The sequence below is a fragment of the Hippoglossus hippoglossus genome, chromosome 17, assembly GCF_009819705.1.
Source record: "Hippoglossus hippoglossus isolate fHipHip1 chromosome 17, fHipHip1.pri, whole genome shotgun sequence".
NCBI classification, from domain to species: domain Eukaryota; kingdom Metazoa; phylum Chordata; class Actinopteri; order Pleuronectiformes; family Pleuronectidae; genus Hippoglossus; species Hippoglossus hippoglossus.
Window position 1 is genome coordinate 12824320 of NC_047167.1, and position 12336 is coordinate 12836655.

The 12336-nt window shown below is 42.2% G+C and overlaps 1 protein-coding gene across 2 annotated transcripts in view; it reads right to left on the reverse strand.

The window, feature by feature from the left end:
* Nucleotides 1-12336, reverse strand: part of gpc1b (glypican 1b) — a 70109-nt gene that overhangs the window by 13635 nt on the left and 44138 nt on the right. For both annotated transcript variants that reach the window (XM_034613065.1, XM_034613064.1), the window contains 2 exons: nt 1385-1612; nt 923-1086 (listed from right to left, as the gene is read on the reverse strand). In XM_034613065.1, coding sequence (XP_034468956.1) covers nt 923-1086; nt 1385-1612 — 392 coding nt within the window. The remainder of the gene's footprint in view (nt 1-922; nt 1087-1384; nt 1613-12336) is intronic.

The following is a 12336-nucleotide window of genomic DNA, read 5'->3' on the forward strand; positions in this document are numbered from 1 at the left end:
TGTGCTGGCTAGTTATATTCCTTTGAGCTAATTAACTAGCAAGCTAATATCAATTCCATCCATCCAATAAGAGTTGTTTTCATTGCAATATCATACTAGTGGAGGATGGAGACGTTAGCGTATAAAGATTATATGACCCAGACACGGATGAAAATAAAAAGCCGGCTGATGACTGCCTAGAAAAAAATTATCAACAAGATGAGGTGACTGATAGAAGAAGACAGAGAAGTAGATATAGATAAGATCAAGCTTATTGTTTGTCTGATATAATATATAATTCTTATAAGGCAGTTTTTGTGTATTTAGTTTTAGAATTTCATGTGAAATTTTGCTGGTGGATAATTCTGCTCTCATTCAGTAATAATTTCCCCAATTTTATTGATGTTCAGCACAAACAAAACAAACTAACCTAATCACATTTGTACAATATAGGCCTAACTACCACTGAGATACTGTATATGTTCTGGGCTGATAACTTTGGAACCTAAAGGCTCAATGTACTTGCAACATTCAACCTGATTATCATGCTTTGCTGCTCACTGACATGGTTTTAAAACTATTGCTATCCGGTGTTTGCCCTTCAAACGTCTTAACATGCACATTTTTGATCAGGGAAATTTCCCCAGGCAAGCTCAGTTTTTAGACCCTCTGTATTTATAAACCGACCATGTCTTAATGATCATAAGAGGGACAATGAATAACACAAGAATACTCATAGAGATGGATTGGGGGGGAATAATAGCTCATCAAATGTTAGATATCAGTAAAACTGTATCTGTCGCTTCAATCGGTAAAACATACTAATGTGGAAAAGAGGCAAGCAGGGCTCGAAATTTAAAAGAGATTAGTCATTGGATGGATGGGGATGCAAAAAGAAAAGGGAAGAATGTGGTTAAGAAAAGTGGAGATTAAACCTTTTTACCTGGGACACCTTGCGCACCACTTCCCCGCTGACCAGCAGTCCCTGAACGAAGGAACGCGCAGCCACAAAGGTGCGTGTGACCATCATCTTCATGACCCGGGGGGTGTCTGCAAAGGGCCGCAGTGTCTCTATCTGCTTGGATACACACTCCAGGTAGTCCTCGCCTGCAACCAACACACACACTCAGTCAAATCTATCTGAATATATCAAGAGATTAAGCTTTAGATTAAGCTTTAATGAAACATGAGGTAATCTCAAAAGTCTTTACAGGGTGAATAAATCACTGACAGTGTCGAAGCTGAGTCCGATTCTCTGCTCTTTATCCTACTTGTGTACAGTGTGTACTGTACAACATGTTGATGAGGGAAGTTCCCAGGCAATTAATCTGTGTTAGTCACGCACCATTAAGCAATGAATTAGTTGGCTATTTGGTGTTCTAGAAACAAAATGTGTGCTTTATACCGATGACGTATTGCTTGTTTGCCTGGTGGAAGAGCTTCTCCATCAGCCTGGCCCAGAATTCGTTGAGCACCTCTTCCAGGTTGATGTTGGAGCCTCGATAGTATTGCCTCAGATCCGCGTACAGGTCAGAGAAGACCTGGGCGTTCTGGGAGTATAGCAAACCGTAGGTTGTAGTGAAGGTCTCATCTAGAGTAAGTGCAGAGCGGTTCAGCAACTCCAAGAAGTAACCTGAGCACAAATACAGAGAGTAAACACATTAAAACACATCAATTAAGAACCATAGAGTCAGCAAATGCACTGTACAGTATTATTTGTTGTGGACATTATTATTTGCCCCTGATACTGTGGAGAGAGAACCAGGATCAGGAGGGGTAGAGCCTTCACCTGAGGCCCACTGCCTGCTTCCCCATTATGTGGTCTCTTTCCCCTCCATATCCTCACATTACCATCCTCACACAGACAATACAGGTTGTTCAATACAACTCTAAACGCAAAATGAGGGGAAAAAATCCCTCATAACACAAGACGTGTCAATCTCTCAGAGCAATAAAGCTTTCTGCAAATCCCAGATGACTATTACAGAATTTCACGCTGGAGAGATTCTGCTTATAAAAAGAAAGAAAGAATGGAAAAAAAAAATTTTTTTCCCTCTCTTATTCCTGCTGCTTTGTGCGATAGACACCACCACTGCTTCACGCTGTAAGGGAAACTAAAGGTAAAGTATGTGCTCCGGGTGAGGTACAGGCGGTGGAGCAGACAGACAGGTAAACACAGTGATGGGCAGGTATGCGACAGGCTGTCAGTCCTGGAGAAACAGGGAAATTGGAAAAACAAGCACAAACTGGAAACAGGGGAAGTACAACAAATCCTAACCCCATCCCTAATGCTTCTAATGTTCCACCCACCTGATTTACATGCATGAGGGAGACAGGGTGTAACACACGACTTACTGATAACCACTAACTACAGCCTCAAACACACAGTCAACACAAACATAAGCTCAAAATCCTATTATAATGGAAGACAGTTACATTGGATTACATTTTATTGCATTGGACAGGTGTAGCGAAAACTGGCCACTCATAGGGCTGTATTTCATAAGTCATGCAGGGTGAGGTGGGCGTACGCGTCTTCATGAATCCTGCAGATTCCCTGTGGCCACGGGCATAAACATCTTTACATCCGTTTTGTGCGTAAACAATGTTTATAAATGAGACTTGTGTTCTGCCAAGAGTATGACAGCACAGGGTGTAGCCCGACAGCAGCATGTCCAGATCATCGACTGCAAGACGGACGACGTGTACTGCCTCCCAAATGTGAAGCCGAAGCTACTCGATCGCCATCTGGTGGCTGGCTGCAGTATAGGTCATGAATCCCACCTCTTTCATGTTAATAGATGGGACATGGAAACTAAAACAGACAATGTACACGTCAAATAACCTTTTTTCAAAGATGGCTTCAGTCACTTTAGGTAGTTCTTATCACACTGATTTTTCTGGTAGGTTTGGTTTTAAATCGTTATTTAATGTTGTTAAAAACATTTATCGACGGGACCTCGCTACAGTGACTCCACCCCCCGATCGCCACTACGCAGAATGTGGCTCCCTATGCATAAGATGGCAGCTATTATGATATTTTAATATTATTTCTGGATAGTTACTTTATATAAAGTCCTTGGTCCAGACTATCAATCCACTGAGGCCAACATTTGCTCTGCATCTCCATGTACACAGAGGGTTCAAACCTGGTACGCGTGTGTGTGTGTGTGTGTGTGTGTGTGTGTGTGTGTGTGTGTGTGTGTGTGTGTGTGTGTGTGTCTGTATGTGTGGCAGGCAGATGTAAACCTTTAGTCTGCAGCCGTGTTTACTTTGTAGGTGTTTATCTCTGGCTGCCACCACCCTACATCAGGAAGAGATGTGAAAAGTGGAGGGTGTGGCCTCCGCAGGGGAGATCGCTCATTCCCCTCCGCAAGCTGCTTTTTAAAAACATCGTAACATTCCCCACACTCCAGCTTATTTCCCCCAAAACACAAAAACACTCCTAACACCTTCCCTGATGACAAGAGAAAAAAAGCAAAGCTAAGTTATACAGTAGCAGCGCTCCAACACCCATGTGCTCGGGGGCCTGGAGGCAATCATAGCACTTGGAGTTACATAACATGTTAATATGCTAAGCTCTTCCTGACCCCTCTGCGTGACATTATCTAAGCACTGGCCTTGTTGGAGGCTGCTTTCCCACTCATTAATAAACACCAGCCTGTCTGCGTCAACGCCGCTGCTGCTATGTGCTGCTTTCTTCTGGCATTTTCACAGACTCCGAGCTAAAAGGTCTACTCTCACCGGAGCCATTGATTTGAAAAGATGTGTTTAGCAGTGAATGTTGGGAGAGGCACGATCCTGTGAGGATTTTTAAGTCCACCAGCAGACAACCACTCTGAGACCTACAAAGCGTCATTTCATTTCCTCGGGTTTGCTACAAATAACGGTTGTTCTGTTCTTTGTGAGTGCTTCCTAATTCTTGAAGTATGTCTGAAAAACACAAGTCATCGTGGAAATATCAAGAATCATTATTCAAGTTCATCTTTGTTTGGTGAAGCTCTGCAACCTCACGCAGCTTTTCACATTCCTTTTCCTGCAACCACAATCTTGTTGGGTGCCATTTGACATTTGCATCAGTTGGGTTCACGCCCCAGAATCAGCGTGCATTACTTCTAAAACAGAGTAACAGTAAAATTGTCATTCACTACCACAACAGATACAGTGAACTTTGTGCATAAATGTGCTTTCAAATGCAACAGAGGACTGATACCTCAACGAATGAAAACTAGCTCTATTTTACTTTTTGATCTTTTCGCTAAGCTTTTTTCTAAGCTTCACACCTCTCTGCCACCCCATATTTAATTATCTTAACTACCTTTCGATTGGCCAGCGGGCTATGTAGGCCATCCCCCCCACCGTGCCGAGCGGCATTCAGCCAATCTCCTGGGACCGACTGACCCATAATTAACTGCTGATCACATGGAACCATTCGGCCTTTACAGTTCTTGCTTGGGTAAAGGAAAACAAATCAATTTTTTAAAGTCAAAAGGTTGATGCAAATGATTTCAACACAGTAGAGAAGCCCGTCATTCAATCGTCATTCAATCGCTGAAGGAATGACGATTCTACCAATTTAATGAAAGTATCGATCATCATGTGGTGATCAGTGTTGATATTGTGGCAGTGACTACAAACAAATCAACGAGAAGAGATATTTGATTCGTAGGTGAAACTGCAGCGGGTCAGAGGACCTCAGCTGAGTAGGAGGTCCTTCACATGTGGCCCAGGGAAGCATGTGCTTTCACCCTGTTAACACAATATGGACACGTGTGGCCCAGACCACCTGCGAATGTGGTCTGGCTGAGTGCGTTCACACCTGTGTTTAGGGCTGTCCACTTGTCATCGGATCACCAGAACCACATGTTAACACCAGGTGTGTTCGGGGCCTTTGTATCATTTCTAAGATCATAATGCTTAGTGAGTTAAATGCATCCGACATGCAGCAGCCATATGTCCAGTGTTTGTTACAGCGAGACTTCCTCAGCGAATGACGCATCGGTCCCCTGTTCCCCCGACCTCCTGTCACTCAAACTATCTGCAGGCGGAGCTCTGGGCCAGCCTTAAAGTACCAGGGGAGAGAGACGCGTCTGTGTCACTCACAGATCTGTGCAAGGCAACAATCAAAATCCTTCTTCCGGGAGTCAGCAGAAAGGCACACATGTGCACGCAGAGAAAAGCGACTTCAAAGTGGCAGCACATTCCCATATTAATACACAGACACACATAAGGCAGACAGATAGATGGGGAGCTGCTGTGACAGGTGCAGCTTTGCCTTTAATCCCCATTAGAATTCATTCCTGCTGTGGACTGTCAGACAAACTGTAAGAAACGCTGAAACTGAAATGGGCTTCAGCAGAAATATTTTCACTCAGGTGATAGAGTGAATTCTGTTCTACATGAAACAGTTTATACATGTTTCTGTTGACTGTCCTAACGTGGTTGGGAGATGTTATTTTGTAAATGCACATGTGGAGAACAGATCTTGGGAAATAGTTCCCCTCTGTCTGATTCTCCTCTGCCCTTCAGCTCATGCAGTGAATAATGATCATCATTAGTGTGACACGAGGCTGCTGTGCATGTGTGTGGAGATGACCTTTCTTATTGTTCATCTGTTTGTGTCTCCATGACACAGAGCTACAACTCAGCCCTTTCTTCACCCCCCCCCCCCCGCCCTTACTTCTACTCTCTTCCTCAATCCTGCATCATCCCTTAAAGCCTGACCTCCACCTCCAACAGGGACACAGTGATGGGAGAGGGCGCCCGCTTGCACACATCCCAGCACATTGGGAAGGGGACAAACAAGTGTTGGTAAAGTTTGGCTAGTTTTACTCATATTAATAACAATAATTAATGCAACTCAATCATAAGCTGCTAAAGAACCTTTATTTTACAGGACAGACTATAGAAAAATGTCTTTCTGTTTACTGAAACAGTTTATTATATTCTTAATTCAAATTCCATATATTGGGTTGTACCAATGTTTTCCTTTTATAATAAATTTTAGAGTTAAACTGTAAAATATCAAACCTCAGATACATTTCTTTGTCATAAGGGTTTGATAATGACATCTTATACATATTGGCCAATAGATCAGTATCAGAGCATTTCAGTCCCTAATATTCATATTGGCATTGCAGCTAAAAATCCACATGGATCTGGTTCTCTTTTTCTACAGTCAATTATGCACTCTAAAGTATCTTGACCAGGAAATCATTTAGAATTGCATCAGGAGTCAGTAACTGCTATTGTGTCTGTTCCCAGCTTCTTCAAAGTTTAGCACACCTGATGAAGGCAAAATATACAAACCCTAAACAAGAGAGTGTGCAAGTGCTTCTTATTTCAAGATGGGTTTATAGCCCAGGATCAGATATGACACAATTGTCTCAAAGTGCTTTTTAATCAATGCAGATTAAAACCCTCTCTGTGTTTATCAGATAGATAGTTACTTGTACCAGGAGTGGGCTATAATACAATTAAGTGGTGCATCAAGTTTAAGTAGAATCACATTATGACTCTGTGATCTTATCATAACATCCCATCATGCATTTCTTTTGTCCAAATAGAAATGAAAAAGGGAGGAAAACAGAGTTTGGTCTGATGTAATGCATACCAGTCAATTTAAACATCGTATTGACAGTTAATATATGTATATAAACACACACACACACATATGGGTAATTATCCATATTGGACATTAGGCATTGACTTTCATTCATTAAGGACAATACCCAAATCCTGCCACTAATCCTAACTAATTCAACCTTTACCCCCTGACCTGATCTCATTAGGACTAGTTGTCCCATCAAAGGTGAGTCAAATGGAAAAGGTCTTAATGCAGTAACACACACACACACACACACACACACACACACGGGCTCGTGTGTCTTAATGGCTCTCTTCCTGCAGTGAGAGGGGAGTTAATGATTTCATTTGTAATCACTCTGAGCTCCTCATCCAGGCCACCTTGACATGTCAGAAGCTCATTTTACCCTCTCTGTTCCGACCCGCTCCAATCCCACCGCTTCCACATCTGACTAAACTCACTCACACACATTCAAGTGCTCACATAAACCCTCATTTACCATAGAATCACTTTCAAGTATTCCACCCTCTCCTACACTGCCTCAGTCTTTTATCAGTCAGTAGAGTGCAAGGCTGTAAGGCTCCATGTGCCAGATTTGCCTGTAGTCCTCACCCCCCCCCCCCACCCCCATCACCAGTGTCAAGTTGTAATATTGACAAGATACTCAGTGTAACACGCGGGTACCATTGATGTTCCTCCTCTGCCAATCACTCAGTGCTCTCACTGATCCTGAGTTCCTTTCTCACCCAGAGGTATTAACTGACCGCGATCTGTGCTCCTCGCTCCAGAGTAATCCACAATCTTTTCTTTCTCATACAGAGGGCTTAGCGGGTCTGACAACCTTGCCGCTGTCTAATTAAGTTTGAACTCAGTGGATTGAACCACCCGATCTAAACCTAATCTGTCATTATGTAATCGCAGGCTGACAACAGTCGATCTGTCGATTCTGTCCTAACTCCTAACCCTTGTCTCTTGGCAAAAACTACTCTTGGTATTCGTTTCCCACGAACTGGCAGTTAACATTGTCTCACATGTGCAAAACATTTTTCGATACACAAGAAAACGTGTGCAATCCAAATTCCAAATTATTTTCCTTGAGAAAGAAAAAAGAAAAACTGAAAGCAGATTGTTGTTTGCTGGCGCCTCAGCATAGAGGCTCATGCACTAAGTCACATATAATAAAGCAGTGGTGGGGAACCCTTTTCCTATCAAGGGCCGTTTTCATTTTTATAACATCCTTCGTGGGCCATACTTAATTATTGAACACATATATTTTGTCCTTGTTTATGAGTCTCTGCCCTCATTTGGTTGCTGTGATTTTAGCTGTTGCTTTTGATTTAGCCCTTTCCTGTGTTTTATTATTTTATTTAATAGTGTATTTATTAATCGATGTAATCCACTTTGTGTGCACTTGTATCTCTTAAAAGGTGCAATAAAATTCAACTTTACTCTCTCTCTACTCCTTATGCATGGGAGGGAACAGATTGTGTTTGGCGAAGCATGTGATGTGCGACATGTCTGAGTAGCTTTTTTGTTTTTCTGAATTGTCTCGTGGGCCAGGTCAAACTGTCTTGCTGTACATGGCCTGCAGGTTAGGGGTTCCCCACCCAAACAATAAAGGGCCGTACCGAGCTGAGAAACATGAGTCTTGGCAGTGCTGTATAGAAAAGGACGACTGGTGAAAGAATGAAAGGGAGTAAGGGAGAGAAACAGGTCTGGAGAAGCAGAAATTGTATATCTGTTTCATATCTGACAACCTTAATCCTATTGTCCATTTGACAAGTGCTGAATGATCATATTAGTTCGATGGTTCTCTGGCAGGGAGGAGAGAGACAGGGAGAGCAAACGATGAGACACACGCCAAGAGGAGGAGAAAATCGCCTGGCAGAGGTGCACTTCGAAATAAAACCAGAGAGCACTCAAGAGACGACGGCACCGTAAGCCCTGCCAAGACTGTGCTCTCTTCTAAATTTGTTATTTTAATAATAGAACATTTTATGCTGCATCTGGATCAAATCTGTATCAGCATGAAGATTCATGTTGATTGGCTGATGGTTGCCATGGGTTTTGGAGAGCATTCATATCCTGTCTAGTGCTATGAGGTGTTTGTACAAGGATGAATTGTGCAACATTTATTAGCCTCAGGCTCAGGACTACTTATAAGTGGGCCTTTAAAGTTAGCAAAGCTAAAGGCTATTGCATTTTTCAGGATCACTCAGCCCTTATGAATCTGTCACCAGCGTTGGTTTAATGTACATTTTGCTTAGTTTTGAGGAGCATTTGACGATGGCTGAAATTTACAGCCTTACAGTGTCTGGAAAAGCTAAACTTGCTGGAAATGAAAGACTTGTGTTTATGCAATAATATTATGTTCCGAACTAATTATTAAACAAAGGAGCGAGAAAATGAACGAAAGAACAAACGTACGAACAAACACACAAAATAATGAACAAACGAACGAACAAAAGAATCGACAAACAAACAAATCAACGAATCGATGTATGGGCAGAGGAACAATATGTTACTGCAACTACAACTAATGAACTGAAAAACGAACAAATGAACAAACAAGGGATTGGGCACACGAAACAAATGAATGGACGAATGCACGGACAAAAGAACAGACAAAGAGACTAAATGAGTGAGTGGAGAAGTAGCTAACAACAGGAATGGAGTGAGAGGAAAGAGCAGGACAGAGCTGTAGATTTTCAGGCACAGCGAGGCCAGCCTTCCTCTGTCACCCCGCCCTGCAGCCCCTGTAGCCTCTTCAGCCGGCAGCAGATGGTTTTGTGATCTCTGCGTTTTACCCCCGGACAGAACAACCCCCCCATTGCATAAGTACCCATGATCCTCTGCTCTCCCCTTTCTTATTATCCCACCTGCACAAGGACAATGAAAAAAATGAAACATCACAGGCACAAACAAACACTGTTGTCCTGGGTGCAGTGAAGGCACGAATGATGATCTGGGAGCCATTAGACTGTTTATGTGTCAGCCTGACTTTCCATCAATAACAACACTTATCACACACAGACTGTGCCCCGCGAGTACGGCAAGGCCCTTAGCCAGCATTTAGATGCTATTAAAAGGTCCCTTGTATTAAACAAGCTGACACATCACATAACGCACGTCATTTATCAACAGGCTCTCTGCGGATGCCTTTATTCCACTTTCTCTCTCTCCTGACGTTCCCTCGGTGGCATTATGCACCGTTCACCCATGCCTGTTTCTTTCTCTGTCCATCTGGTTCTCCTTTTCAGCTCTTTCCTCCCAAACGCCACACTCATTCCTTACCCTCACTATCATTTTCTTCTCCTTTCCCCCCCTCTATCTAAGCTTACTTTCCACTGCTTGCCCCATCAACTCTCAGCATTCTTCTTTCTCATGCCTCCCTGCCTCGCGTTCTCCCGCTTTCATTTCATCCTACCAAGGCGCCGTTGCTCCTTGTGAGTAATGCGTTTGGCATAATCAGGCCAGTGTACTCCAGGTCCCCACCAATGTGATTTGCATGCAGATAAAATGAGCCAATCAAGAACCACAATGGGAGCAGACGTCCTTGTCTCCCGTGACATCACCAGAGGTGACCCTGAAAGCAGGAAATTATAAGGTGGGTGATGTGAGAGTGAATCAAATCGTTTGCCCGCTTGTAAGAATATTTTAACACAGATGTTGAGAGTGTCTCAAGTGTCCAGTCCTAGTAAATGTGGATTTTGTAATTTGAAATTTAGGATAAAGATTTGTGCCCTGTCCACACTAATGCGGATACTTTGCAAAACTTGTCTTTCTCTGAGTTTGGGTCTCTCGTCAACATGCAAACGACAATTTAAGTCACTAAAACAGAGATTTTCTTTTAACAAACGCCTTCCAAAGTGCAGTTTACTTCACAGTGCACCTCATGCATGACCACTGTTGCTTTGTGTCATGAGCATGCACCACAAATAACAACAGCAACAATAGGTGCAATATACCTGTTCTCTATGTTTGATTAGCTCTGCTAGGTCTACTTACAAGACACTTCATTTATTATTGAAAATTCATGCTGCAATTCTACAGTCTTTTGGAACCATGTTGCATTGGGTGTGTTCCGTGTTTTTGCACTGTACAGAGTTATGGTTTTAACTTGTGCCTTAGTTATATTCTCTTTTTATTTATGAAAAAAACTGTTGGCAGAGGAGGAACGGCATTTATTTTTTGGACTGTACACGTGTACATGAGAAAGTAATTCATTTAAGTTTCCAGTAAAAGTTTGCATCACTGCACAACATGCAGTCACATTAGTGTTCTCATCTGGGCGGAAATATTCAGAATTATTTTAATTGGTTTAAAATGTATATTAAAACCATGCTTTGATCGAAAACTCAGTATAGCAAGTTATAGCATGTTTTTTTACTTTGTTCGTCTCATATATAGACGCCAATGTGTAGCAGGTCTTAACTACACAACTATAGTCATATACTCAAATGTAAATGACATTTATTTGACAATTTTCACTTGCTAATAAAGCTGCATGATCTGTCTGGGAGTTTAGTTTTCTTCGTGTCAGAACCCCTCGTGATGAGCTGCCTGACACACTCCTCACTGACAGGAAATAGAGCAGACTGCTGCTCGCTGTCATCTGACAGCGCCGCAGACTTCTCCTCAGATCCCAGTTTAGTGCCTGTTTCCTGAATGCGATATAGGATGTATTTTGGGTGCGCTTGATGTCATTCTCATGGATCGCTCCCCCTCAGTCTGTCTCCACGGGAGGAGATGGCGTTACTTAACAAGCCAGCTGGGAGCTGTTTGGAGCTCTGCTTAAAATGAATAAATAAGTGAGTCCTGCCTGGTCATCTAGAAGTGAGTGTACCCATGAGCTATCCAGCCAGCCAGTTCTCTTCAAATCAGATTAAGCTCCATGATCACTGATCTGCCTTGTGCTGAAAAGGGCCAGAACACACTGGCTTATGAGGCTGTTATAAAATACTGTGTGCCAGTTTGTGTGTGTGTGGTGATGACTCAAGACCTGGGATCAGATCAAAACAAAATCTGTTTTAGTCTTCACGTGTATTCCCTGTACCTACATATTCATCCATTTATATGGAAAACAATAACAAAACTATTAATGTACTATCATTTAATCTATTAAACACGAGAAAATAGTGGAAAAACAACCCCACAATTTAGTAAACCCCAAGGTAACATCTTAAAGTTTGATTTTTTGATGTTGGACTGAAAATAACCCAAAGATATTCAGTTAATTATTAAACACATCCAGTGAGATAAAGCCTCACATTTAAGAAGCTGGATCCAGGCAATCTTAGGCATGGGAAATTGATTTCATTAATATTTCACGACCAAAACAGTTTCTGTTAATCAACATACTGATTAATCAACTAATTGTTTCAGATCCTTCTTTTAAATCTCCCTGCCATATACAGTTAAAACAAGGAATCGGGCAGTAGAGATGTTCCAACACCATTTTTCCTTTCCTGATTACAATTCTTATACCTGGATTTAGCGTATTGGCTGATACAGAGTACTTATTGTGACTGATTCCATACCTGTGCATTTAACAAAATAACTTTTAACAGTTGTATGGTACTAATCCTGTATGGATTATTCCTGTCATTCGTGTATGGTCTATAGTGTTTTAATTGGCAGCGCTAGTGCCAAGTCGGCCATACGGTACACAGCGACGTTTTACTTTCCAGTGAGAAATATTGCCAAATGGCTTTTGACACACTACCAGAAATTACTTCTTCTTCGCCAATGTAAAAACAAAAGTTGCCGGT